General features: G+C 37.7%; 3 protein-coding genes across 3 annotated transcripts; 2 read left to right on the top strand and 1 right to left on the bottom strand.

The window, feature by feature from the left end:
• Positions 1–3: 3 nt before the first annotated feature.
• On the top strand, positions 4–2,176 carry LOC111785871 (SUN domain-containing protein 4-like; the record flags this gene model as incomplete). The annotated part of the gene is made up of 3 exons (XM_023666231.1): positions 4–990; positions 1,069–1,154; positions 1,919–2,176. Coding segments are annotated over 3 exons (1,305 nt in total), but the record flags the coding sequence as incomplete, so codon positions are not given.
• A 551-nt stretch (positions 2,177–2,727) lies between these two features.
• Positions 2,728–6,844, top strand: LOC111785872 (probable glycosyltransferase At5g03795). Its single transcript, XM_023666232.1, has 4 exons — positions 2,728–3,222; positions 3,302–3,534; positions 4,798–5,146; positions 5,873–6,844. The coding sequence occupies exons 1-4, from the start codon at positions 2,962–2,964 to the stop codon at positions 6,533–6,535; spliced, it is 1,506 nt and encodes a 501-aa protein (XP_023522000.1). The 5' UTR covers positions 2,728–2,961; the 3' UTR covers positions 6,536–6,844.
• Positions 6,845–7,762: 918 nt separating this feature from the next.
• On the bottom strand, positions 7,763–11,127 carry LOC111785870 (dynamin-2A-like; the record flags this gene model as incomplete). The annotated part of the gene is given in 8 exon segments (XM_023666230.1): positions 7,763–8,378; positions 8,525–8,694; positions 8,845–8,912; positions 9,508–9,621; positions 9,795–9,955; positions 10,081–10,231; positions 10,411–10,467; positions 11,051–11,127. Coding segments are annotated over 8 exon segments (1,034 nt in total), but the record flags the coding sequence as incomplete, so codon positions are not given.
• Positions 11,128–12,319: the final 1,192 nt, after the last annotated feature.

The following is a 12,319-nucleotide window of genomic DNA, read 5'->3' as shown; positions in this document are numbered from 1 at the left end:
GACACTGTTCTACTGGGCCTTGAAGAATTCAAAAGCAGAGTCTTTACATCTCGGACTAAGGATGAAACTGGTCAGGCTGGGAATACTATCCATAGAGTAGAACCTGGTGGTGCAGAGTACAATTACGCTTCAGCTTCAAAGGGAGCAAAGGTGTTGGCTTTCAACAAGGAAGCAAAAGGAGCTTCTAACATCTTAGGCAAGGACAAAGATAAGTACCTCAGAAATCCATGTTCTGCTGAAGAGAAATTTGTTGTCATAGAACTTTCAGAAGAAACCTTAGTAGTAACAATCGAAATCGCTAATTTTGAGCACCATTCTTCTAACTTGAAAGAATTCGAGCTACATGGCAGTTTGGTTTATCCAACAGATGTTTGGTTCAAGCTTGGGAATTTCACTGCTCCAAATGCAAAACATGCACATAGATTTGTTCTCAAGGATCCAAAATGGGTGAGATACTTAAAGTTGAATCTTCTTACCCACTATGGTTCAGAATTCTATTGCACACTCAGCACTGTTGAAGTTTACGGAATGGATGCTGTTGAAATGATGCTAGAGGATTTAATATCTGCTCAACATAAACCCTCTATATCAGATGAAGCTACTATCGATAAGCGAGTAACTCCGTCCCAGCCTGGATCCAATGATGTAGGACAACAACATCGTAGAGAGTCGCAATCTCTTGCTAATGAGGAAAGTGATGATGATGATGTCGTTTTAGAACTTTCAAAGAGTAATATACCTGATCCGGTCGAAGAATCACACCATCAACAACCTGGCAGAATGCCTGGTGACACTGTTCTCAAAATTTTGACGCAGAAAGTTCGTTCATTAGACCGAAGTCTATCTGTTTTGGAGCGGTATCTCGAGGACTCAACTTCCAAATATGGCAATATATTCAAAGAGTTCGACAAAGATATAGGAAATAATGGTCTACTTATTGAGAAGACTCGTGAGGATATAAGAAATATTCTTAAAGTCCAGGATAGCACAGTATGTCATACTCTTCTCCTTTCAATCCATCTTCTACTAATAACAATGCCAATTAACATTGGTTTGTTGTCATTGCAGGATAAAGATCTTCATGATCTCATTTCTTGGAAGTCCACTGTTTCCTTGCAGTTGGATGGTCTGCAAAGGCATAATGCTATTCTCAGGTTTTTGCCCCCCCACCCACCACCACACAAACATCTTATAACTGTTCCTATGTTCTATTTTTATCAAAATAGTACTTTTATGCAGTAGTTTGAGTGTTGTAGTGGCTGCCCAAACCATATTTTGAAAGGAGTTATGGGAAGTATTTTTAATCAAAGAATGTGTAGCTATCCAGGAAGTTTTCGTTACTCATAGCTATGATATTTACTTGAGGAAATTGTTTGTTTTTACCTTTTCTTTTGTTTTGAAAACTTTTTCCCCCTTCTTTTTTTCATTTTTTGTAATTTTAAAAACACTTCTGAAAATGTTTCTTTGATATTTGATGAGCGGCCGTACTATGATTGCTCAGGCGACATGGCCCCACACGCTACACACAACAACAAATTGTTATGCGGTCGGTAAACTCTTTTTGCAGACAACCTATCAAATCATCTCACGTATTTTTGAATATTTCGTTCCGTGTCATATACATGTCTTCGGTCTTTCATTTTGATGTTCCCGCTCGTGCCCGGAGAGAGAATGCATAAATATTGTTTTTCTTTGTTTATTATTTTCCTTCCTACTTTCTTCAAACTGTTTTCCATGTATCGTATCCAATAAAATTCCTGGCAAATGTTCTCATTTCTTGATCATTCTTACCTAACATTTCCTTTGGGGAAAAAAAGACTTGGGAATCTTTGTTACTTCAAAAAATGTGCAAATTTCTCTTTGTAGAAATCTTCTTGTAGAGATGGAAGATGCTGAAAGCTTCTGTTTTGTTTTGCAGATCTGAGATTGAAAGGGTCCAGAAGAATCAAACTTTTCTGGAAAACAAAGGAATAGTTGTTTTTGTTGTGTGCATCATTTTTTCATGGTTTGCTATTTTAAGATTATTTCTGCATATTGTTGTTAGAGTACGTGAGAGAACAAATAGTTCCAGGAAATTTTGTTGTATAAGCCCTTCCTGGTATCTATTACTTTTGAGCTGTTGTATTATTCTTTTCATACAGTCGCTATAATCATGGATTGCCCCCTTTTTCATCCATTTTTCCTTCTCCAATTTCTCAGCTTTAATTAAAGGCCCTTCTGATTCAGATGAACTTGAGGTACTTTAAAAAGGGTTATTCAATAGGGCAGGAGCTTTTATGATATGATATGTTATGATATGATTTGTTGAAGGCATATTCAGGATATATTATGCGACTCTTATGATATACGATATGATATGTGCATGGTATGGATTGTTATGTATGATATGACTTATATGTTACATGAATGATATGATATTATTGACAGGCAAAACGACAACTAGTATGAAAGATGCTGTGATGGCCCAAGCTCACTGCTTACAAATATTGTCCTCTTTAGGTTTTTCCTTTTGGGCTTCCCCTCAAGGCTTTAAAATACATCTGCTAGGGGAAGGTTTCCACACCTTTATAAATGGTGTTTTGTTTTCCTCCCCAACCAATATGGGACAACACAGATAAGATGAATGTTCCAAGAATTGATGTGAACAATGTTATGATATAAAGAAGATGCTAGCGGAGTTGTATTATGTGTTTATGCATTGGGGGATATCCCTATTCATTCACGATATTACGAACATGTACGCTACTAGACAGGAGAATGATTATTATGTTTGACATAGTACTGCCGTAACGGTCTCTCTTTAGAAGGAAAATACAATAATGGGAAGAACAAACTATATGAATCGAGAATCTCTCTCATTTTCAGCAAGGAATTGACTCACAAAGAAGCAATGAATCTTGTGTTTTATGAGCTGTAGAACATTATAGTTATTAGCACACATTCACAAGCATAGTATCACTTATGAGGATGATTATGGCAGATCAAAGGCATGGAGAAGGAGAAATGGAGCATTCTAAGAAGCCATTCTTCTTCTCATCTTTTAACCCATTTTTGTTTGTGTTAATTTTTCTTCCTTCTCTTGTACTTGTTTCTCTAGTTTGCAAGCTTGATTTGGAGGTTCCTTGGACGACTGGCTTGGATAAGGTCTTCTCAAGTTTTGCTCCTCACTTGCTTGACCCAGCTGCTTTGGACCTCAAGGGACACTCTTTTTCCTCTCCCATTGTAAGTATAAAATTTATCGTTGCAAATCTAACTCGTTTGTACCTTTTGTAACCTCGTTGACTTGGATCATGATCATTAGGAAGGATCACAAAAGACGGTACCTGAAAATAAAGAACATAAGGGAAAAGATGCAACTTCGGGGATCAGTAGAGTTGAGAGATACACTAAGTTGGAGAAAATAGAGGAGAAGTTGGTAAGAGCAAGAGCAGCGATAAGAGAAGCGGGTCGAGTTCGTAACCTTACGTCTGTACATGATGATCCTGACTATGTTCCTAGAGGTCCAATATATAGAAACCCAAATGCTTTCCACAGGTACGAGTTTAAATGACAATTTTAACCTTACGTCTGTACATGATGATCCTGACTATGTTCCTAGAGGTCCAATATATAGAAACCCAAATGCTTTCCACAGGTATGAGTTTAAATGACAATTTTAACCTTACGTGTCTCGATTTTGATTTCAATTTGGATTCTATAGTTTAGTTTAAATGACAATTTTAAACTTATGTGTCTCGACTTCGGTTTCAATTTGGATTCTATAGTTTAGTTTAAATGACAATTTTAACCTTATGTGTCTCAATTTTGGTTTCAATTTGGATTCTATAGTTTAGTTTAAATGACAATTTTAACCTTATGTGTCTCGATTTCGGTTTCAATTTAGATTCTATAGTTTAGTTTAAATGACAATTTTAACTTTATGTGTCTCAATTTCGGTTTCAATTTGGATTTTATAGTTTAGTTTAAATGACAGATTTAACCTTATGTGTCTCAATTTCGGTTTCAATTTGGATTCTATAGTTTACTTTAAATGACAATTTTAACCTCATGTGTCTCAATTTTGGTTTCAATTTGGATTTTATAGTTTAGTTTAAATGACAATTTTAACCTTATGTGTCTTGGTCCTACTTTTTCAACCATCTGGCGTCGTGATCTTGACACACTTGCGACCAACCTTAAGGGGAATCAAGTCCCATATATATTTTTCACCCAGGTTTTGTGGTTTCATCGGACCCTAGGCGAGGTTTGTATTTGCCAACCGAATATCGCTTGTGCGAAATCCAAGCTTGTTCGACCACACACGTCGTCTGCGCGTGCATGTTCAATCGTCTACTACACAACCGACTTGCCTCTACACTAGGCCAAGTCACTTAGCTCGACCTTGCCTCTACTCGGGGCCAAGGTCTCTCATTGTATNATATATTTTTCACCCAGGTTTTGTGGTTTCATCGGACCCTAGGCGAGGTTTGTATTTGCCAACCGAATATCGCTTGTGCGAAATCCAAGCTTGTTCGACCACACACGTCGTCTGCGCGTGCATGTTCAATCGTCTACTACACAACCGACTTGCCTCTACACTAGGCCAAGTCACTTAGCTCGACCTTGCCTCTACTCGGGGCCAAGGTCTCTCATTGTATCCATGACTAATGTTTACATTAAATCTTTGTTAATTTTCATCGGTGGTAGAGAAATCTAGTAAACATCTACGAATTTTTTAAAAGTTTAGAGACTAAATTGAAACTAAACTCAAACCCGAACTAGAACATATAACTTCATCGGGTTCGGGTTCGTGTGCAGGAGCTACCTAGAAATGGAAAGGCTTTTAAAGATATACATATACAAGGAAGGAGAGCCACCAATGTTCCATGAAGGTCCATGCAAGAGCATATACTCCACAGAAGGAAGGTTCATTCATGAAATGGAGAAGGGAAACTCATACACAACCAATGACCCTGATCAAGCCCTTCTCTATTTCCTCCCTTTCAGCGTTGTCAATTTGGTTCAATATCTCTATGAACCAAACTCTCATGATGTTAATGCCATTGGCGTTGCAGTCCAAGACTACATCAATGTCATCTCGAACAAGCATTCTTTTTGGAATCGCAGCCTCGGTGCTGACCACTTCATGCTTTCGTGTCATGATTGGGTAAGCAGCTTTGGAATGTTAGGAATAACGACTCTTCATAATGGTATGATATTGTCCACTTTAACAAAGTACACCATAGAGCCTCTCAGGAGGTCAATGTAGCCCTCGCATAGCCTTCCCTTAATCGAGGCTCGACTCCTTTCTCTAAAGTCCTCGAACAAAGTACACCCTTTGTTCGACACTTGAGTCACTTTTGACTACCCTTCGAGGCTCACTTCTTTGTTCGACATTTGAGGATTTTATTAATATGGGTAAGTTAAGGGCATGGCTCTGATACTTTGTTAGGAATAATGGGTCTCCACAATGGTATGATATTGTCCACTTTGAGCATAAGCTCTCATGGTTTTGCTTTGAGCTTCCCCAAAAGGCCTCATATCAATGGAGATGTATTCTCAACAATCCTCCCCTCGATCAAAGTACACCATAAAGCCTCCCGTGGGGTTATGTAGGCCTCGAATAATCTCCCCTTAATCGAGGTCGACTCCTTTCTCTAGAGCCCTCGAACAAAGTACACCCTTTATTCGACACATGAGTCACTTTTGACTACACCTTTGAGGCTAGCAATTTCTTGTGTTTGACACTTGAGGATTCTATTGGCATGACTAAGTTAAGGGCATGGCTCTAATACCATTTTAGGAATAACGACTCTCCATAATGATATGATATCGTCCACTTTGAGCATAAAGCCATTGGCTTCGATCTAAGCTTTCTTTCTTCGTCTCGCAGGGGCCACGAACCACCTCGTACGTTCCACTTTTATTCAACAACTCCATCAGGGTATTGTGTAATGCAAATGTTTCAGAAGGTTTCCATCCCTCTAAAGACGCATCGTTCCCAGAAATCCATCTTCGAACGGGAGAAATCGATGGACTTCTCGGGGGACTCTCGCCTTCTCGTCGACCTATTCTTGCATTCTTTGCAGGTCGTTTACACGGCCACATAAGGTACTTACTACTGCAAAAGTGGAAGGAAAAAGACGATGACGTGGTTGTTTACGACGAGCTTCCAAGCGGAGTATCATACGAGTCGATGTTGAAGAAGAGTCGGTTTTGTTTATGCCCGAGCGGGTATGAAGTAGCGAGTCCAAGAGTTGTGGAAGCTATATATGCTGAATGTGTACCTGTGTTGATATCAGAAAGCTATGTCCCTCCTTTCAGTGATGTTTTGAATTGGAATTCATTTGGTGTGCAAATAGAAGTGAAGGATATAGGAAACATAAAAGAGATACTAAGAGGGATATCTCAATCTCAATACTTGAGAATGCAAAGGAGAGTGAAGCAAGTTCAGAGACACTTTGTGATTAATGGAACTCCCAAGAGATATGATGCTTTCCATATGATACTTCATTCGATCTGGCTCAGAAGATTGAACGTACACATTCAGGACTAAGCCACATCGATATGAATCCAACTACTGATCCATTACATGTATCGAAGGACCAATTATAAGAAGTAAGATACAGAAGATTCAAGAGGTATTTACATTACTAGTGAATGTACGAGAATAGAGAAATTTTTTAGCCCAAAATTTTTTATAATAATAGTATATCAAGTAGAGAATAGAGCCCAAATTTTTTTATAATAATAGTATATCAAGTAGAGAATAGAGGTAATAAATAGTCGAACTACCCTTTAAGACTATTTATGTCATAAGTATTATTTTCTTCTTTTAATTCAAAGTCATTTACTGGGCCAAGAGCACCCCCTCGTGTAAAAGCTTCGATCGTCGATTGACCAAAATGAGGATCCCAAATTGTATGAGCAATAGGTCTTACATGTAAAGGGTCTTGTAACCATGCTTCAAAATTACCTTGTCAAGCTACATGAAAGAGATTTCTAGAAGTCCACAGCAAAATTTTGCCAATTGTCCGAAATGTGAAGCAAAAATAGTTTGATATAGACGTTCTTCAGTAATATTATCATGACTTTCGAAGTCATGCGCGGTAGCAATACCAAACCAAATACGATGAGTAGTGGGATCCTGAACTAAACTTTGGCTAGACCTTGGAAATCTTAGTGCCGCTTGAAAATGTTTGTAAAGATTAGTATTTTACCAATTCATTAGATAAGTCTATATAAAGCTAATTCTAGAGTGAGCTGTCTTAGGATCTAAGAAAGCATCTCTAAATACTCATTTTTACTTATCTGCATCTCTAAATACTCATTTTTACTTATCTCAAGCAAGTTTGAAAGAAATTACAAGGCTTGAAAGAAATTACAAGGCCGCTCTCCTGGAGGAAAGGTTTGAAAGAGAACATTGTTCTAGTACCAGATTCAAAAGATTAGCGCACCATTGAGGCAATATCAGAATAGACATTACAATTCCTGGTCAATAATTCAATCACATATATAGGGACACCATAATTGAAGCGTACCGAACGGAGTACTTCCTGGTCAATAATTTAATCACATATAAGCGTAACACGAACGGAGTACTTTAGAAGATCACATATATAGGGACACCATAATTGAATTGTTACAAGCGTAACGGAGTACTTTAGAAGAAGCGATCTATTGCCAAGTCATTACAATCCAAGAGTTCTACACCATAATTGAATTGTTACAAGCGTAACGAACGGAGTAGTTTAGAAGAAGCGATCTATTGCCAAGTCATTACAATCCAAGAGTTCTTCTCTTTCTAACCAGCTCTTTCCAAATCCACCATCACAAATTCTATTCAAGATTCACTTTACACTAAGAAATAACTGAATATTATATTATAACCCATTAGAAATGGATATGATAGTACAAACAAAAGCATAACTAATGCATTCAAATACATTTTTCTTGTCCAAAAATGAATGGTAGAACAAAAACTTGAATCTAGTCTTGTATTTATGAAGAAAGCAGAGTATAACCTGAGACTGAGAAATGTTGTATATATACACAAACCTCTCTCTCCACTTTGAAGTTTCTAGTAGGAATATGAACTTGAGGAGATCACTAAATATGACCCAATGTTGCTGAGAATATGAATCATCAAGGTCTGTTGTGATGCTAGAAGTATTTGGAACCAGAAGATGACTGTGGAGGTGCTGGTGGCAGACGGTTTGGAGTACGACGACTGCTCGAGTTTGAACCTGAGTATATGTCACCATTTTGTGTGGGATCGTTAGAATACCTACTGCGACCATTGGAAGAAGATCTTCTGGAGTCGACCCGACCATTAGCAGCTGCATCAAATGCAGATTTCCAGTCATCTCCAGGCGTTCCGCTAGTTCGGGGACTACTTTCTGCAAAGATTCGTCGCAGGTTTGCAGGTTAAGTTGTATAATCGCGAAAAACAAAATGATGCCATGTTTCTACTCCAGTTTCATTTTACAAAAATCAAGCAGATCAGTAACGTAATATATTTGCTGCAACTAGTGGCTAAGATTACCTGCTGCATCATTGTCGGACCAACCAGCAGCAGCTGCACTATTATCGTGGATGCTGAGCTGGCGCGTAAGTTTCGAAAGGAGAGAGGATTGTTTTTGATAACGTTCTCTCCTCCGTTTTACGTTTGGGTCCTCCAGAAGAAGCTCCTCAATCCTGGCTGAGCTTTGGCCACTGTTCATCATGAGCATACAATAAGATGGATTTCGAACTTACGATCAACAGTCAACGTTAAAATGAAAATATTTAAGCGTTAAAAGTAGAATTAAAATAGAAAATATGTAAGAATATAGAGTCTATACCAACATTAAACCCAAACTCTACCTGATCGAGCTATATAATTGGTTTAGCATGTCTTCCTTGGCCTTCTCAACTTGACAAAGTACAACAGCCTGCAAAATTCAACAACTCGCTAATGAAATAAACTGTGTTGAAGACAAAGACATGAACTACATGGGATAATCATTCAAATATAAGTTTCTATTGACATTTGTTAGGAGGGAGTCACACATTGGCTAATTTAGAGAATGATCATGGATTTATAAGTAAGGAATACATCTCCATTGGTATGAGGCCTTTTGGGGAAGCCCAAAGCAAAGTCATGAGAGCTTATGCTCAAAGGGGACGATATCATACCATTGTGGAGAGTCGAGATTCTCAACATGGCATCAGAGTCATGCCCTTAACTTAGCCACAAGTGTCGAACAAATGGTGTACTTTGTTCGAGGCCTCCAGAGAAGGAGTCGAGCCTCGATTAAGGGGAGGCTGTTCGAGGGCTCTATTGTGTACTTTGTTCGAGGGGAGGATTGTTGGGAGGTAGTCCCACATGGGCTAGTTTAGGGATTGATCATGGGTTTATAAGTAAGGAATACATCTCCAGGCCTTTTGGGAAAGCTCAAAGCAAAGTCATGAAAGCTTACGCTCAAAGTGGACCATATCATACCATTTTGGAGAACCGTGATTCCTAACAGTTTCTACATAAATTACCTTGGGGACATTTGCAGCCAAACTATTTAAAACTGCTTCAACGTAACCACGAACTTCTTGAGACATCCACCGCAGCTCTTCTTCAGGATCAGCAGGTTTTCGAGTCATTGTGTCCTAAAGAAAAAGTGGATAAACTCTATAATGTTAATTCCAAACTATAATCAAGAGTAAGAAGTAAAAGAAATTTAAAGTGCATGACAAGTGCTATTTTAGACGTCTTCTCACAAGAAAATTAGACAAAATCAGAGTAAAGCTAGGTAATAATCGAGCAGAGTTCGATGATATACTAGAGAGCCATCAGATAGACTTTGCCGCAAGGTAAGACCACCTCCAGAGGATGAACCTTTCGTTTGTCCTCCTCGGGACGGTTGAATGACACGGCGTATCTTGTTCGTCCATTCCACCTTGTCAGCGACGCTCTCGGCTTTCAAAACAACAGCACTATGGGCTGAAGAACAAAGCACAATTGAACCAACAAACAGGTTTTCAACATAGAATTTACAGATTTGTAACATTTATAAACAGAATATTACGACACTTGCAATAAACATAAAAGAACCTTAGTAAATTTACCTTTTAAAACAGTTTTATATGGAACTTTGCTGGTAATCTTAAACGCAAGACTTGGTCCCTTTCCAGAATCTGGCCCATTTGCCTTCTTATCCTTAGAACTCTTTGAAGGTGGAGGCTGTTCCTCATCTGTAACTTCTTCTATATTACAATCCTGTAAACATTTTTGGCAGTCAATGTGGCCATTCAGATAACCAACAGTAATACATGACAAAATCACTGTTAAAAAGCAAATAATTATTCGGGATACTTAAAATTGTGGAACGAGATGGCATTGTTTATGTGGGTGTGCCTGTTTACGTGGGGGTCGGTGGTTCATTATGCTCTGCATACCTCTAAAGGAATGACACCACGAAAGTCTCTCTCTTCTTGCTTCTTGGTGTATCCAAGCTGCACAATGCGGGCATAATATTAGTAAATAATCGTCTCTCCGGGTCAACACGAAAAGATGGCATGGCAGAAACTCATAAGTGAACTTATTTACCAAAACTTCAGATGTGATATTCATATATACATCATATGTTCAAAGAGCACATTGAAAAACAAATGAAACAAGTTTTCCACTTGAAAACAAGAAGCACAATCTGGTAGAAGCATACATGCAGGCAGTCCCTAACCGAACTTGAATGGAGAGAGTAAATTTTACTCCAAGGAGCATATTGATGCATGCAAAGACTTCTTCAAGATACACACAATAAAACACTTATTTTGGCTTCAAGTATAAGCTCCAACTACCTTGAACACATCAGCTGTTTGTGTTACAACACTGTAGGTTCCTACATTCTAAAATCATATCTTCATTTATACATTAATAATAAAGCATTAATACTGATGTGATGTCCAGTGCTAAAACCTGTAGAATTTACATTAAATGGACCTGCTGAAAAATATATGAACAACAAATGGTAAACATTCACAGGAACCACCCATTTCTACTGACCATTACAGTAAACATTCACAAAATTTTACATACCTTTCCAGTCTTCTCATTCAAAACAAACCATCGCCTGCTCCAACCATTAGTTTTTGCACTTCTCTTTAACAAGAAACCTGCAAATAGAAACAAAGCTTTAAAAATAAACCTGCAAATTTAATAGTCGCTTTAAAGTTTACTCTGAAATAAACTGCTCTTGTGATGTAACCACAGCGCACAAACTATTATGTAAGCCATCATACAGAATTCCAAATGTAAAACAGTGGTCACAGCTTCAGAATTGCAGCGCAGACAGTTTGACATGAGCATAATACAGGGAGGAAGTTAGGGAGTTGGAGAGGTCTAATTCTTCTTTTTGGGTGTCGATCACTAGACCGTTTTGCAATTATAACATTGGTCTTGCTCATTTGAACTTTAGTCCTTTATGTAGTGAGTGTCAGACTCCTATTTTCCATTTTTCTTTTTTTCTTTCTTTTTTTTTTTTGGCTTTTCTTTTCTTTCGCCATTGTATTCTTTGATTTTTTTTTTCAATAAAAGTTCAGCTTCTTACCAAGCATGAGTACGATACAGCATGGATATGCTGACAAATAATCACAGTAAAACATAAAATGTGCATTGAAAGAACTAACTAATTGGATCTAAGAACTCTCGTGAACCCTCATGGATATGCAATCCCCTAGATCACAAATGCTAAAACCGCCAAATCATCCCAAATGACTATAACTTTTGAAAATTTGATCTAACAAACTGACCGAAGAATAAGACATTTAGATCTAAACATCCAAAAACCCCAAAACGACAAGAAATCACCTAAAGAGATAGTAAGATCTAGATTACCTTGTTAATAAAATATCTCAAGAAAAGAAAATTTGTTTGAGATTCGAATCACTTCATAAGCAAGATAGATCAGGTAAAACTTAATAAGCATGCAGCCTAAACTACATGGAAAATGTAGTAAAAAGAGCGTTTGTGCTTTCTATCCTCAAAATAATACCCTTGACCTTCCATGAGACATATCAAGAATCGTAACTTTCATACTCTATGACCATAATTAACCACTATGTAAATGTAACCTTAAAGTAAATAAAAGGTCTTAAAATTNTACTCTATAACCATAATTAACCACTATGTAAATGTAACCTTAAAGTAAATAAATGGTCTTAAAATCCATTAATAAAACACCACAACTCTAGATTATCCTTAACCCAAAATGTGTAACAATGAAGTTTGAATCTTCATTAATGTAGCATTAATGTAGCATTAGATCCTACTGTATGATTGAGATGTCTTTATATTAAAAGTTCATTC

The sequence above is a fragment of the Cucurbita pepo genome, unplaced genomic scaffold, assembly GCF_002806865.2.
Source record: "Cucurbita pepo subsp. pepo cultivar mu-cu-16 unplaced genomic scaffold, ASM280686v2 Cp4.1_scaffold000795, whole genome shotgun sequence".
Taxonomy (NCBI): Eukaryota; Viridiplantae; Streptophyta; class Magnoliopsida; order Cucurbitales; family Cucurbitaceae; genus Cucurbita; species Cucurbita pepo.
Note: the sequence above shows the minus strand (reverse complement) of the source record. Positions and strands in the feature narration are given on the sequence as shown.